Source organism: Arvicola amphibius, chromosome 14, assembly GCF_903992535.2.
Source record: "Arvicola amphibius chromosome 14, mArvAmp1.2, whole genome shotgun sequence".
NCBI lineage: Eukaryota > Metazoa > Chordata > Mammalia > Rodentia > Cricetidae > Arvicola > Arvicola amphibius.
In genome coordinates this window covers 61,586,623-61,603,379 of record NC_052060.1, presented here as the reverse complement: position 1 = coordinate 61,603,379, position 16,757 = coordinate 61,586,623, and the positions used below count along the sequence as shown (strand labels likewise).

The window sequence follows — 16,757 nt, the reverse complement described above, 5'->3', positions numbered from 1 at the left end:
ATATGTTTTATTACCATTGGTTAATAAAGAAACTATTTTGGCCGATGGCAGGAAAGAATATAGATAGGCCGGAACACTAAAGTGAATGCAGGGAGAAAGAAGGCAGAGTCAGGAGACACCATGTAGCTGCCCGAGAAGCAACATGTGAGGCAAGAAACCACGAGCCTCATGGTAAAATACAAAATAACTAAAATGGGTTAATTTAAGATGTAAGAGTTAGTTAATAAGAAGCCTAAGCTAATAGGCCAAAGAGTATGTAATTAATACTAAGACTCAGAGTGGTTATTTTGTAAGCGGCTTCGGGAGCAGGTGGTCAGAGAATGCCCAGTGCAGTAGGACCAGCACGATGGAGCAATATTTGTAGCAATACACAATCAGTGTGAATGCCTGCAAACTGGAAGCCTTGGTGGAGGGGAGCCTCTAGGCATGAGCTCAGGAAAGCCCATGTAAGTTGGGTGGGGGAGGGGTTCCCAAGAGTCATGTGACTGTCAGGTGCCAAAGCTTTGTGAGGAAAACAAAGCCGTGTACTATGAAAATGAAGACAGTGTACTCTCCTGAAGTCACATCTGCAGTGTCCAGAGAGGACTGAGAATGAGAAGCTATGTCTTTGTCTGGGTCGCCTCTCTATCTCAAAGGAAGATTCTGCTCCGAAGCGCTCTTGGATTTTTCTGGTTTGAACCAGCTGCATCCGTTTCCTTCTTGCCAGGAGCTGGGGAATGTGACTCAGAGTCCTGCATTTAGGTGGCTGGAATGCGCATCCCCCACTTGCACGTGCGTTTCTTGAAAGGGCAGCTCTTCCAGGCCAGGAGCAGCGGCCCTGCTGGAAGCACTGGTCTCTACACCCCACACTGTCAGGTCTTTGCATCTCACTATACAACGCCCCAACTGCTCAACCTACAGCAACAAGTGCAGCCATTACCTGAAGTCAGGTCTCCCTGAATGGCAGCTATGAAGAGCCTGAGGGTGGTACAGGAGAAACCCTTTACCCACTTCTTCAGCCACCCTCAGTATTTTCAGTGTGAGATCACAGCTGACTTGGGTTCTTTCAACGGGAATATCTCCTAACCCCACCTAAGCCACCCTGTCATCTCTAGATCCCAGGGCCTGAGCATTTTTGTCTAGGGTCATAGAGCAATTGATGGCCTGGAAGGTGACCTGAGGGCTCTACCCCAGGTCATCAGGGTGTCTGATGATGCACTGCTTTCTCTGTCTGTTCAACCTTTGATGGGATCCTTGTGAGTCAATGACAACCACGTTGTCTTTAGCTTATTTGAGCTAAATGTAAAGAATCTCATTTTAAACCCTAACTATACACATCACCATTTTTTTTAAAAAAAAAAAAATTGGGACTGTGAAACACTGGCTGTTCTAGTAGGGAAGAGCCATGGCAAACCAGAGTTCTTTTTCGGTGTTTGGTGGCCACTGTGAAGCACACTAAGAATCCTAACCCTAACCCTAACTCTTAGTCCAATTGATACAAAATCTTAAAGTTAATATTCTGATCTGTCATTTCTTTTATTACCAGCTTGTTTGATATTGGTTTTCCTGGGCTTTGCACATCGAGAATTTTAAGATGAATGCTTCTCCTCTTCCTCTTCCTCCTCCTCTCCTCCTCCCCCCTCCTCCTCTTCCTTCTCCTCCTCTTCTTCCTCCCCTCCCTTTTCCTTCTCCTCCTCCTCCTCCTCTTTCTTCCTCTTCCCCCTCCTCTTCTTCATTCTTTTGGAAAGTTGGTTTTTCTGAATTAAAGTATCTTCTGTGTCTGTCATAAGCATTGGAGTACCTGCTAGGGATTCACTAATCCTGCGGCACCAATTTCATGTCCACACTCAGGTGTTTTGTTGCTAGGACACATGTTGAATGACTGACAATTTGTTCAAGTGTTGCAGAGACTGAACTGTCAGTTTTAAAATGAGGATTCTTAATATAAAAAGAAAAGGTTACCTTTGTCCTATAAAACCAAAAAATAGTACCCAAAACCAAGGGTGGGGGCAGATTCTGATTCAGCTGCTTTAGGGCAACGGAGATTTTTCTAACAGAAAGAACAACCCAGGAAGCCCTGGGCCACCCAAGGCACTGCTGGCTGAGTGGGCCTGGCCATGGCCTCCCAGCTTGACCTTAGCTCCCTCGCATCTCTTGAACTGCAGCAATTGATGCCCACTACTTGGTGGAGGTTGTAAGACATTTGGAAACTATTTTGTGCAAACCATCTGGCACAGGTCTGGTAATTCCATTTTATTCTTGAAAAGTAGCAAACACTGTCTAAGGAAAGGCATTCAGGCAAAGCTTGATTTTCACCAAGAATATCCCAGAAAGAGGTCAAAGAGATGCTTGGCTTTCCTATGTGGTCTCCCTGAGTTCTGGGAACAAAGAGGCAACACAACTTACCCAGAAAGCAATGGGAATTCTTATTTCTAACTCCACAGCCACCTGCCAAGGTACCTGCCCCTTTGGTCCAACTTGACCACAGTATGCCTCGATATTCCATGACTTGGTTTCCCCACTGCTGCCCCCCTGTCACCCACACTGTGCCAAATGACTCTCCTTTCATCTTTTACAGAAACTCTTAAGGGAAAAGGGATTCCTCTAAGTGCTTTGTCTACATTTCCCTATCATCAGACTTGAGGGCAATGATGTCAGCCTCTAATCCACCAGGGTAGCCTCAGTCCTCAGTTCACACCACTGCCTTATTCAAAGATCTACAAGGCCGAGTGTGCTAGATTACAGGAATAAGTATAGCAGTCTACCAAAAGCTTCATGAATGAAGATGATGCTCCAACCTTACCCTTACCACTATGGCTATGATGGAGTTGGGCAGGTTGCACTTGAACACCATAATGTCTTTACAGGGACTACGACATAATAATGCCTCCTAGAGCTGTGTAGTTGCCTAACCCTTGCCTCTATGAAGCAGCCTCCTGGCTGCGTATTTCACTAGAACCATCAGTGTGTGTGTGTGGGGGGGGGGTGGTAGTAAGTGTGCATAGATACTCGCAGAGAGACTGGATAAAAGAGTGTGCAGCCTTGTCCATGACATGTAGACGTCACTGCTTCTCCCTCAGAAATATGCTAGACACCCTCTCCTTTGTGCCCAACACTGTGCCCATAGCAGGGACACATTGGTCTGTTTAGGAAGTCAGAACTGAAGAGAAGGTCAGAACGGACGGCGATTTTGTCTTACTGGTGAGAAGAGAGAAGAGCAGCAAGATAAAGCGGCTTCCGACATGTGACAAAGGAAATCGATGAGTGCTTTTGTGGGCCCCTGCATTGTACACTGGCCCGGGGCTGCAGGGGAAATGAGACCTCTGTGATCTGCCAGGAGCTTGGTCAGATAAAGTAGCAGGCAGCAAGAGTTACCGGTGGATTTCATACACCGAGACAGTCTCCATTTTGAGGATTCCCCTCAAGGCATCTTGTCTTTTAAATTTCTCATTCTGAACTTGAACAATGTACCTCCCCCCCCCAATTTTCTATTGAACATGTACCTCTTTTTCCTCCCCAAATTTTCTATTTATTTCTTACTTATTTATTTTGAGAATTTTCTTGTTTTTGTTTTTTGACAGAGACTACAGTTTTTTCTCTTTAGCTCAGGCTGGTTTGAAACTCACGGTAATGCTCCTGCCTTCACCTCCCAAGTGTTAGGATCTCAGGTGCGAGCCAAGATATCTGGCTTCAAGTTTGCAAGCTTCACACCAGTAACAGAAATATATCCTTAACTGTGAAATGCACTCAGTCTTCAGAAAGACACATAAGACATGGCAATCATAAGAAATCTACTTTTAAGAAACATTATAAAAGTAAGAGAACATGCATTTTTAAAACTGCTTTTTTTTCCATTAATAATTGCTGAACACAGTGGGCTTCCAACTCCAACATGACCTGTGTTTTATGGCATGGATTTTGCCAAAATTAATAACCACTTTCCTCCCTCCCTCCCTCCCTCCTTCCTTTCCTTTCCTTTTTCTCTTTTTTTTTTTTTTCCAGAATTAGGTGGTAAATGATCAAGTTTACCTTTCTGTGTCCATTTCTATTTTTCATTGTTGGTCCTTCACTGACATGAAGTCTGCACTGGTGAAGCATTTGTGTAAACTCTGAGTTAGTGCAGAGATCCATCCCTAAGAATCCCTCCTCCGGGCTGCGGTCCAGGGACTATCTGAGCATACCACAGAACATGCTTTCTCCGCTCTGCAAACCATGGAAGTGCCTGGTCAGCACAAGAAATAGTGAAACTCGAGCTCCCTACACTTGGTTAGATTTAAGCCTCATGCAAACTCAGCTTTGGGTTTTGAGTCAGTAGAGAGGCTCAGTTTGGCCCTGCTGCCTGTGACTACTGCAGAGATATCTCTACAGGCTCCACCCTTAGAAGTCTGCAAAAGAGCCTGGCCTAGACAACAGCCAGATGCACAAAGTGAAGTCAGGTCTGTGTGTAAAGAATCCCTGACTAGAGAAATTCCCAGGAATCCACAAGAATAAACCCCAGCTAACACCCTAATCAATAAAGGAGAGGGGGCCTGAACTGGCCTTGCCCTGTATTCAGACTGATGAATATCTTAAATATCCATAGAACCTTCATCCAGCAATGGATAAAAAGAGAGGCAGAGACCCACATCGGAGCACTGGACTGAGCTCCCAAGGGCCAATTGAAGAGTGTGAGGAATGAAAGTTGAGCAAAGAGGTCACGACCATGATGTCTACACCCACTGAACAGTCTGTCCGAGCTAATGGAGCTCACCAGCTCCAGCCAGACAAGCATAGGACCAATCTAGTCCCTCTGAATGTGGCTGACAGTTGCCTGGCTGAGGCGGGCGGAGGAGCCACTGGCAGTGGTCCCAGGATTTATCCCTACTGCATGTACTGGCTTTTTGGGAACCCATTCTCTATGGGTGAATGCCTTGCTCAGCCTAGATATAGTAGGGAGGGCCTTGGAACTTCTCCAAAGCAATGTGCCTTACCCTCTCTGAGGAGTGGATGGGGGTGGGGTGGGGGATATGTGGAGGGAATGGGAGGACGGAAGGGAGTGGGAACTTGGATTGGTATGTATACTGAAAAAAGAATCCCTGACTATAAAAAAGCCCCACAAGGTGTGGGAGCAGAGAATGCAGAAACTCACCTCCATCCCAGAGAAGGGCTGCTGAAGCGGGAGGATGGGCTGCAGATGAGCCCTCCTGCTCTCACAAGCATGAGGAGAGCACAGGATAGTGGCGACCCCTGTTCCACTAGAGAGGCAACTGGACTCTAGAAGTTTTAAGGAAAGGGAGGTCCTGACAACTGTCTGGGGACGAGAGAATGAAAGGGGTTGTCAGCTCTGGATGTAGTGAGAGGAAAGGGATCATGAGTCACATGTGCAACGTGTGCGCAGAATTCAGTGTTTCTCTTTACATGCAACATGTGTGCACAGAATTTGGTGTTTCTCTTTACATGCAACATGTGTGCACAGAATTCGGTGTTTCTCTTACTTTGCATGCAACATGGGTGCTCATAATTCAGTGCTTTTCTTACTTTTGTCTCTTTTTGGAAATGCTAGATTTTCTATCATGTTTTCTGTTTTATTTTGAGTTGTAAAACACAAACTCCATATTATCAGTTTTGCAACAATAACAATGATGGTGATGTCCTAGAAGGTAGGAGATTGACGTGAATGCTGTCATTCAGTGAGACATCGTGGTGACATCCTTTATGGAAGAAAGCCACCAGCCTGCCAGGCTCAGAGTAAAGCACCACGCACTGTATGTCCGCTATCCTCACACGTGCCTGCCTAGCTTTTCATTACAATCCTGTAAAATGGGCTGGCACTCTTATCCCCGTTTCAAGGTAAAAAAAAAAAGAAAAAGAAAAAGAAAAAAGAATAGTCCTACAGGAGGAGCATGAAACCAAGAAAGGGAAGAGCTCCTTTAATGGCGGCCTCTCACTGGCTGGACCCGCAGCCCTAGAGGATCTGTGGAGTGGGCGACAGGTGGAAAAACAGAGAGGAAGGGGCTCTATGTGACGATAACAGCACGCCAAGTCCTCACGCTGTCCGGCTACCCCCACGTGCCCCTCACTGAAGAAGCTGCATACTTCTGCCGCATCTTGAAAGAGTGAATGATTGCATTTACCTGCACTATTGTGGTATACTAAGGCGGAGACCTCGGGAAAACCACTTCCCATCTTTATCTATGGAAGTTGGCATCTCAGGGAGAAAGTGGGAATTTAAGAGCCATGGCTGGTGGGAGGACGGTCTAATCTGCCCTGTTACCTCCAGGATGAGGAATCATGGGTGGGAGGAGGCAGCCTCAGAGCCCAGGTGGAGACGTAAAGCAGACCCCCCAGATGGTTATAAAACACCGCACCTGCTGAAAATCTGGATGACTTCCTACTGCCCTGGAGGGCAGTGTTAGGGCCGAGAAGGGAAGCTCTGCCCTAGATGCGTCCACAAAACCCTACAGCACCACAGAGCAGCCCCAGGCATGTTCCCGACTGTTAGTCCTGTGTGGCTGACCTTTGCAGCTTTTCGGTGAGAAAGGCTGGTGGCTCACAGCTCTGCATTCTGTAGACCACCTGACTCCCCTCAAATGCTCAAGAAGCACTGAGTTATCGGCATTCTCACAAACCCCAAATTTAAATGTCTACATCTTTTAGTTCTGATTTATCTCAATCTTTTGGTTATATTGGCCTCAAGCTGCATCATTCAGAGAATCCCCTCCCTCCTATCGGTACACAGCATGGAACCCAACTGTCCCTTGTCCAAACTGCAAACTTGGATTCGATGAATGGTGATTCTCCCAAACGAAAGCACTTAGCCCCGAGAATACTATCCTAGCAGTAGGGCCACCTCTGTGCATTGCAGATCAGAAGGCACAAGGCTTCCCGTGCTGTGGTTAAGGCTAGAATTCCCAGGCTTCAGGAAAGCAAGCAGCAAGGAAACCACAACCAAAACTGAAAGTAAAGTCAGAGGTGGTGTCCTGGGTCACAACTCTGGTTCTAATTCCATGGAAGATGGTCAGTGAATGTTGGTGTTGCAGGAGCTGGTGACAGTCTTAGAGTACTCAGGCTGCTCATAAATCCCTGCAACGGCGCATGGACCTTCTTTTCCTTTAGCTAACCAGCCTTCCCGCTCAGTCTATCCCAACAATAAAGTGGCAGCCAGCCTCACCATCTTCCGGCCCGCACACATCCATCCACACGCCAGAGTCCTGCTGATAATTGTTTTCCCAACCTCCACACACGGGGTTCTGCTGCTTGTCACCCAATGGGAGGTCTTCATTCTGTCATCTGGGTACAAACTAGTCAGTCTGGGTCTGGGAAATTTTACACGCACCCCCTTGATCTACTGTGCATACCGTCTTCACTGACTGTGCTTCTGAACACACTGAGGTCAGCCACGAGAGTAAGCCATGCCGTGGGACCTCTGAAAGTCAAAGGCATGAACTCCTGCCTGCCCTGCATCGTGGTTTTTTAGTTGTTTCACCCATAAGTGTGGAATTTTACTTCTCTGAGGAAAAAAAAAAAACAACAGGTGTATGGTTGTTCTGCCTGCACACACAAATACACAGAGATACGCACACACGGAGATACACACACACACAGACACACACACAGAGAAATACACACACACACACACACACACACACACAGAGTCTGTCTAGCATGTGCATGCCTTGTGCCTGTGGATGTCAGAAGGGAGTGTTGGATCGTGTTGGATCCCCAGGAACTGGAGACACAGACAGGTGAGCTGTCATATGGGAACTAGGAACCAAGCCCAGGTCCTTTGCAAGAGCATCTATTGCTCTTGACTACTGAACCATCTCCAGCTCCTCTTTGACTGGTTTTGTATTAGTCTACTTAAATTTGAAATTATAGTGCATGACCTTCAGTTCTATAATCAGTGCTCAGAATAAGAAAGAAAGATGGGGGGAGGGAAATAGAGAACCAAACAGTATATTATATTGAAATAAACCCTAAAATGTAATGAATTTTGAGTACTCTCACTTCATAAAACAAATTATAGCCAAATCTTCCTAAGGTGCATATTTGAATTTTTATTTCTCCTTGTGCACCATCCAAACATGGCAGGATCTACAGGTAGAGATAATTTGGGATTGGCAAAATATTTTTACATGCTGTAGAATCATATTTCCACCTAAAATAATATACTAAGTCATATATCTCTTGTATCTTATTAAAACAAATGCCAGTTAAAATACATCTCTACTGAAGTATTCCTGAGGATGTGTGGACACCGAGCAGCAGTGTGGCTAACCCAGGAATGAGGACAAACACTTCCAGGCTTCCATGTCCGGCCCCAAGGCTGAGGACGAGCAGCTGCTTGCTCATCAGACCTCATCCTTCATAGCATCCGTAGCTTTGGGTTTATTGTTCTTTAATGGATGCAGTATTGGTCACATTTCTTTGGGGATATCAGGCTACAAAAATATAAAGTGTCTTCCTGGCCTTGACTGAACAGCATCCTAAGGGTTCCTGTGTCTAGGAATCTCAGGATCATGTCAAATCACTGGACTACTTGGTGGGCATGGATTACGAAAGATTTTTAAATAATCATAATCAGACAAGAGGTCGCCGAGTCAACTGGTGATGCCAACGAAATGGCAGTTTGATGTCCACTAATACAGACTAAATGCAGCTGCGTTACCCAGCAGGCCACTTCTTACTGATTTCATCACCTTGACAGCTTGACGTCTCGTAATCTGCAAAGCTTCTAGGAGGGAGAAGCTTTGTCTTCCCCTAGGACATGTGTGGTGGTGAGGAACCGCTGCGCCTTCGTTCTTTCCCTACAGCATCTGTTTCTACTCTGCTCTGTAACAGTAACAACTATCAGAGAAACTTCAAAACAAGAGAAACTTACAGCCAGACAGAACAGGGGTAACTAGATCAGTATCCTATGAACAACTTCTCTAAAGACAATAGGAATTCTACGTTTCACTCGTCCTTAGAAAATATGCAGACGGTTTCTTAGGGTGACAGGTACAGGTGAAAATACAGATCACGGGGTTCTTGTACCCCCCTTGCCTACCAAAAAACTCTAAATTTGTACCGCAGCTCTTTCTGACACTGTGCTGATATATATTTTGATGTTGCACCAAGGAAACTTAAATGATTTTTTTTTCAGTGTCTATTCTAGGACCGGGAAGATGGTTGTGTGGGAAAAGCACTTGTACAGCGTGCGGACCAGAGTCTGGATCATTAGCATCCAGAGAATGGCTTGTGCAGGTGTGGTGACCAGGGCAACCCAAGTGCATGGTAGGCAGAGGAAGGGCTCCCTGAAGCAAGTCAGCAAGCTGAACTAACCAAAGAAGAGAGCTCTGGATTCCAGCGAGAGACCCTGCTTCACACTAAGGTGAAACATGACCAGAGAAGACGACATCAGCCTCTGGCCTCCACAAGCAAAGGCCCTAAACAGTGCATGGGCACACGGTGACGCGTGTGCTCTCACTCACATACATGTGAATGTGTACCACACATACACATACAGAAATACACAAAATTGCCTATTTTGAAACTGAGTTTCTCCTCTGGTACAATCTCATGTACCAGAATTCAATTAAATCATTTTGTGAGAAACGAATTTTTAAAATGTTAGCTAAAATGCTAACACTTCAGATCGTCCTGTGGCCAGCCACCCCATTCTTGTGTGTAAACGGCATCTCTATGCACTGGACCATAGGGCAGGATTCCTGACTCTGGACAATTGTGATCGGTTGGGGAACTGTTTGCCTTTAAAGCCTTGCTTTAAACTTCAGTGAAGTGTTTATTCTCGGATCTTAGTCTTCCTCTGCTTGGCCACCTACACCTCATTCCTCAACCAAGGCAGTAAATGTCTAAAACTGGTGCTGGTTCTGGTAAACACGATTATGACATCAGCCTGTGTTCCAGTGCCAGAACAGTGACCACTCAGCCACTTGTGGCCAGTTAGGTCCCAGCAGCACTGTCTTGTCTGCACAGGCCCCCTGACAGTCACCATAGGGTTCTCAAAGGCTTGCTTTGTCGCGGTCAGGGATCAGGGGAGAGTGGAGGAAAAGAAGAATCACACAGCTGTTTCAAGGGAGATCTAACATCTTGCAGAGCAATGTGACGTCCCTGACTTCACTGAACTGTACGTATGAGATGACTGGCGTGCTAAACTTTGTCAAAAGCTGTACCTGTGTGTGTGTAATGGGTGGCAATTGCCCACACCGTGGGACTGCTGCTCTGGTCATCTGTTAAGTCAGGTTGCCTACATCCTAAGTAAGCATCCATTCTTTGCGAATTAGCAAACCATCCTTAACCACAGAAGTTTCTAGCTACAAGTGTCCCAGAAGAAAACCTCAAAAACACCATGTGAGAGTAAGGGATAGGGATCATGCGGAAGTATGGCTTCCTCTGGCTAGTTCTTTGATGGACGGTGTGGGGAACCAGGGACTGAGGCATCCTTACCCCCTGTCTCTGGGATCACATAGACTTGCCCTTAGGAGGACAACAAGACCCCAGTGATAGCTCGCCAAAGGGAGGGTGTTACTGGGCCGAGAGTCCTCCACTGCGGTGTACACACTGTCTACTGGCTTTCCAGAGGTAGAGGCGACTGCGCCTTCCCACTCTTCCCCACAGACAGTAGCTAACTGAGGAAGGACCTTTAGCTTCTGCGCAGAACTACAAGGTGCCAAGGTTAGCTATGGAGTGGAGGGGCGGCGGCGCGGCTGAAGCCCTAAGAGCGGGGACCTGCCAGGCTCTTGGGTACTGAACTTTCTCTGCAGCAGAAAATCAAGTTCGGGATTAAAACTAAAACACAGGTCGTTCGACTAGAGTTGTTATCACATCTGTGTTCATAAGGCAGGGGGCAAACGTCAGGCTTTCCTGGCCCTGCGCCGCCCCTATAGATCTCTGCGCCCAGGTTGTCCACACTTTCACGTGCGCCTGTAAGGTCCAGGCAGGCTGGCACTTGCAAGCTCCATAAGCGGCTGAGACGCTTGGCTGGAGGCTGCAACCCGAAGCTGCAGGAGCAGCGGCCTGCCCAGCACTCGGGGTGCCACACACTTTCAAAAGTTTCCATTTACCGCTCGTCGCTACAAACGCCCCACCCTCACAACTACTTACCAATAGTGGAGACCAGCAGACAGACAGCACACACATGATTCCCATGAGTTGGATGGCGGTCTCGGTGGTGATCCGGCCCCACTGGGCGCTGGACTGCGAGGCGGCGGCTTTGGCCCTGCAGCGGGATACTAGGGCTTTGATGGTCGCCAGGTTGCAGGCAAAGGTGACTATCAGAGACAGCAGCCCCAGGCATGCAAAGGCGGAGGCGAAGGCCACGCTGCCCGGCTCTCGCGCAGGGTCGGTCTCGTTGCCCACGGGCCCGGTGCTAATGAAGCACCACGTGCCGGGCCACTGCACGCTGTAGCGGCCCACCCCCAGCACCGGCAGCAGTGCGAAGGCGAGCACCGCCAGCCACACGCCTAGCAGCACCGCGCGCGTGGCGCGAGTCTTCATGTGGCTGGCGTACCAGTGCGGTGCGCGGATGGCCAGCGCACGCTCCACGGCCATGGCACTGGCCACCAGGAGCGAGGACAGCCCGAACACCGTCATGGCCAGCCCGAAGAAGGTGCATAAGCGCCCTGAAGGATCGAGATGCTCCCAGCGCCGTTGCGACAGGTACACGAGGATGACCACCGGGCTGGTCAAGAGCTGCCCCACCATGTCGGTGAGCGCCAGCCATCCAATGCACAGCAGGAAAGACTTCTTGCGCTTGCTCTCGCGGCGCCGGTAGCTGCGCGACACTAGCAGCATGGCCAGCGCGTTTCCCACGAAGCCGGTAACCATCATGGTAATGGGGAAGGCCACGGACACCGAGCCGCAGTCCTCCGCAGCGCTTGACAAGTTGCTGCGCGTTTCGGCGGAGCGACCCGGCGGCCACATGCCGGCCGGAGTAGCGGAGCCGCGGAAAGGTTCGCGGGGCGAGGGTCTCCCGGTTCAGGTGCGGGGAAGCGGCGCGCGCGCGGCGACGGCGCGGGCTCGGGCTCTGCTCTCCATCACCCGCCGCCGCCCGCGCCAGGCTGCGGGGTCTCTGCAGGCGCCGCCCGACGCCGCGCGAGGCTCCACCCGCAGCTGAGAGCCCGAGGGGCGGTGCCGCGGGTGGGCAGGCTGAGGGCGGTGTCGCCCGGCCGGGATCACCTGGCGCAACGCCCCCTCGGCCACACTCACTAGCTCCGGGGCACTTCCCGCGTCCGACTCTGTAAAGCGCTCAACCGGTTCCACGTCTGACACCTAAGAAAAGTAAGGGCGAACAATGCTGATTTCTAATCACTTTTGGCTGCCATTGAATTCTTTTTGTATTTGTTTTATTTAGGAAAAATAATGAGACCCACAGCTGGAAAAGAATAGGGATGAGCTTGCGTTTTAAGTCCTCTTCATATTGCTGCTTTATTTACTTTGAACCAATTCCAAATTCATATTGGGAAAGTATTTTTCTAGGGTAATGTCAGTTTAAAAGTTTAACAACAGCTTACGTCATTCTTGGATGTAAAAGCAAGCACAACCCTAAATTCACGTTTCCAGCACCGAGTGAAATTCTAGTATAAAAATTATAAGAGCATTTCAGAATTCATTCATCAAAGAAAATAATGCCACCCTATAGTTAAATAAAAATTTTCTATTAACAGAATCATAAATTAAATTCTATTAATTTGTAATATTAAACATTAATATTTATATAATCTCCCGCTCTATCCCGTCCCACCGTGTGTGCTTGCGTGTGTGTGTGTGTGTGTGTGTGTGTGTGTATGTTTTCATGGAGGTCAGATTTCAACACTGACTCCTGGTGACTATCTCCCCACACCCAAATACTGGGGTAACAGCACATCAGCTAGGTTTTAACTCAGGTGTTGGAAATCCCAATTCAGGTCTTCATGTTTTCATTGCTAGCAACTTATTTACCGAGCCATCTCCCCAGGTCCCAAAGCTTACTGAGGATGCCCACAATTTCTCTTCTTCACCTTAACTAAGTTTCAGTAACCCTTTCCTGTTACAGCATTTTTCCATCCCTAGTTATCTACTTCTTAGCTGTTCATCTTGCAAATAAACAACTTTGAGTCTCTGATGGTTGGTTTCCTGTTGGCACTTTTTGCTCTCTGCAAGAGTTGGCTGAGTTCATCTGAAACAACACTCCCCTCTAGTGACTGAAAGGCTAACATGCACTCAAAAATTTTTCACCTTCATTGATGTGGCTCTATAATAGAGCTTGATGTCAGGGATGGCGATGCCTCCAGAAGTTCCTTTATAGTAGAGGATTGTTTTGGCTACTCTGGGTTTTTCCATATGAAGTTGAGTATTGTTCTTTTGAGGTCTGTGAAGAATTGTGTTGGGATATTTTGATGGGGATAGCATTGAATCTGTAGATTGCTTTTGGTAGGATTGCCATTTTTACTATGTTGACCCTACCTATCCAAGGGTGTGGGAGATCTTTCCACTTTATGTTATCTTCTGCAATTTCTTTCTTCAAAGACTTAAATTTCTTGTCGTACAGGTCTTTCACTTTGTTGGTTAGTGTTACCCCAAGATATTTTATGTTACTTGTGGCTATTGTAAGTGGTGGTATTTCTCTGATTTTTTTCTCTGCTCTTTATCATTTGCACATAGGAAGGCTACTGATTTTTCTTTCTTTTTTCTTTGAGTTGATCTTGTATCCTTCATCCAGCAACTGATGAAAGCAGATACAGAGATCTACAGTGAAGTCCTGGGATGAGCTACCCGAGACTAGTTAAAGAGAATGGGGAGCGATAATATGAGTGGAGGGGTGAACACCATGATGGTGATGCCCACAGAAACAGCTGCTCTGAGCTAGTGAGAGCTCACTGACTCTGGACTGATAGTAGGGGAACCTGCACAGGACCAAACTAGGCCCACTGAATGTGGAAGACAGTTATGAGGCTTGGGCGGTCTGTGGTACCACTGGCAGTGGGACCAGGATTTATCCCTAGTGCTTGAGCTGGCATCTAGGAGCCCATCCCTATGGAGAAATATCAGTCTAGATATTGGGGGGGGGGGCTTGGTCTTGCCTTGAAGTGAAGTGTCAGACTTTGTTGACTCCCCATGGGAAGCCTAACCCTTTCTGAGGAGTGGATGGGGGAGGGGTGGGAGGAAGGGTGAGGTGAGAGGAGGAGAGGTAGTGGGAATGGGGATAGCTATGTAAAATAAGAAAAGTGTATTAAAAATTTCTTAATAAAAGAAAAATTAACCTTGTGTGGGTATATGTGTAAATGTGGAGGCCCAGAGACAATCTGGGGTATCATTCCCAGCAATGCTGTTTGTAGTGATATTTCATTTGTATTTTAATAAATAAAGTTTGCCTGAAGATCAGCCCCACTGGTCAGCTTTACAGACCAGATAGTGGTGACACATATCTTTAATCTCAGTAGCCATACTAGTTTGCCATAGAAACCGGCAGTAGTAGTGCATACCTTTAATCCCAGCCCTACAGAGGAATATAAAACGGGAAGAGACCGTCTCATTCTGAGAATTCCTGGAGGCAGAATCATTATTTCGAACTGAGATAGAGGTTAAGAGCCAGTGACTGGCTGTTTTGCTTTTCTGACCTTCAGGTTGAACCTCAGTTTCTGTCTCTGGGTTTTTATTAATCGTGCTACAGCTGTTCACTTCCTTTGAGGCTGGGTCTCTTATTGCCTGGAGCTCACCAATTGGGGTATAATGACAGTGAACTTCAGGGGTTTTTGTTTCCCATTCCCCAGTGCTGGGTTTATAAATCCACACCACTAGACAGAGCATGTCCACACGGGCTTTGGGAATTGAGCTCAGCCTTGTACTTGAAAGGACACCATCCCCCTTTCCTCGTTAAGGACAGTTTGCCAATGATCACTATCTGTTTTTCTTAGGGAATCTGATTTCTTTCTTAGAAATTTAGTCATTAGTAACAGTAATCATTGCCCTCACCCCGAGTTCACAAACTTGCATCTCTGATTTGTCAACAAACCAGTAGAGACTGAAATTAAAGGGCCATGTTTCATGTTTCAAAAAAATTTAAAGCTTATATTCGCCTATCATCATATTTTAATATTTATGTATAGGAATTTACTTCATATTGAACTTCCATAGTAACAATAGCCTCAGAACTAGACCCATTGTTACTTTGTGGAGAACCTACAGTTAGTACTGAAATGTATTTTTCATTCTTTGGCATTTGGTGAGCACTCACTGGGCACCTGGTCTGTCAGATACTGTCTTAGTCTTAGAGATACCAATCAACACATTGAAGTTTCTACAGTTATCAAATTTAACATTAAATCTTGATTTTCAAAAGCCCCACAAAGGAAGGGAAGGATTCAGATACCAGAGGTTTTTTTCTTTGTAGAGTGATTTGTTCTGGAGGTGGCATCCTATAACTTAGTGAAAAATATACATTGTAGTGACTCTGGATTGTCATTGGAGTGACTCCTGTGGACACTTGGCTGTCCCACTGGGAATTCCTGTCCTGAAGCTCACAGCTCTTTTTCTTTCCTTTTCTCAGATATGCTTTTATGGCTGTGTTCACTGCAGATGGACTTGCTCTGTGCTTCTGTAATTTGCTGGTCAGTGATGGGGACCACATTCTCTGGTTCTGATTCTAAGGGTACTTCTTTCAATCTCCTGCCATGTCCTGAATTGCCCATGGTGGGTAGACACTCCTTTAGAACCATCCATGCTGTAGACATAGTCACCAACTTAACCATGTCAGGACTGGCTTGTGACTGCTCAGTACTTGTGTTTCTCCTTCATGGGGTCTCTGCTCTTTGGACAAAGTTGAGCTGTGAAACACGGATCAGGGTGGGTTCTTTTGCATCTCTTCTGTGGGCCCAATTGTGAGAATCTTGTTAAATCTGTGACTTCAGTACTGGCACCTTTCACCTGGAAGGCTGTGTCTTCCTCGTGTTCTCATGAAGGCCGAGCAGCAGCCCCATTCCAATAGCGGTTCTCAGTCCCAGGCTTCCTTTTTTTTTTTTTTTTTAAATCAACCCCATTTTGTCTTGAATAAAATTTAATTTAAATATTTTTGATACTTAAAAACTAACATTTATTGGCATCTTCAAGGCGTGTGATATTGGCATACAGAGACATCGCTCTTGTTAAAGCGTCAAAACGTCTTGTGATGGTTTCAGAAGCATACACTATTCTATCCCAAGTACATGGAAGGAACTAAGGTAGATATAAAAGTCAGTGAACGTTCTACAACCATACAAATGAAATAGATATGTGTATGAACTCTTTATTACAGATACACACACCACAGTAATTCAATGTTTTTTGTCACAGGTGCTAAAAAGAACAATCTCCAACAAATGCTATTATGAAGTTGATTATGGTACTGCACAATTGCAATCTCAGCACTGGTGAGGCTGAAGCAGGGGAATTTCCATGAGTTTGAGGACTCTGATGAAGGCCATGTGACAAGATCATGTCTGAGCTAACAAACCCCTGGATCAAAACAGATTATCTGTGTAGAAATAAAAAATAAATATGAGCCGGGCGATGGTGGCGCACGCCTTTAATCCCAGCACTCGGGAGGCAGAGGCAGGCGGATCTCTGTGAGTTCGAGGCCAAGCCTGGTCTACAAGAGCTAGTTCCAGGACAGGCTCTAGAAACTACAGAGAAACCCTGTCTCGAAAAACAAAACAAAAACAAAATAAATAAATATGAGCCTTCCTACACATAAAATGAATAAAGATTTAAATGCATGTTTGAGGGCTGGAGAGATGGCTCAGTGGTTAAGGGCACTGGTTGCTCTTCCGGAGGTCTTGAGT

General features: G+C 46.7%; 1 protein-coding gene across 1 annotated transcript in view; it reads right to left on the bottom strand.

Annotated features, from left to right (window-relative positions):
* Ptger3 (prostaglandin E receptor 3) overlaps window positions 1-11,995 on the bottom strand; it is a 68,175-nt gene extending 56,180 nt beyond the window's left edge. The window contains exon 1 of the mRNA XM_038312129.1: window positions 11,065-11,995. Within this exon, the coding sequence (XP_038168057.1) occupies window positions 11,065-11,883 (819 nt within the window). The 5' untranslated portion in view covers window positions 11,884-11,995. The remainder of the gene's footprint in view (window positions 1-11,064) is intronic.
* Between the last annotated feature and the right edge of the window lie 4,762 nt (window positions 11,996-16,757).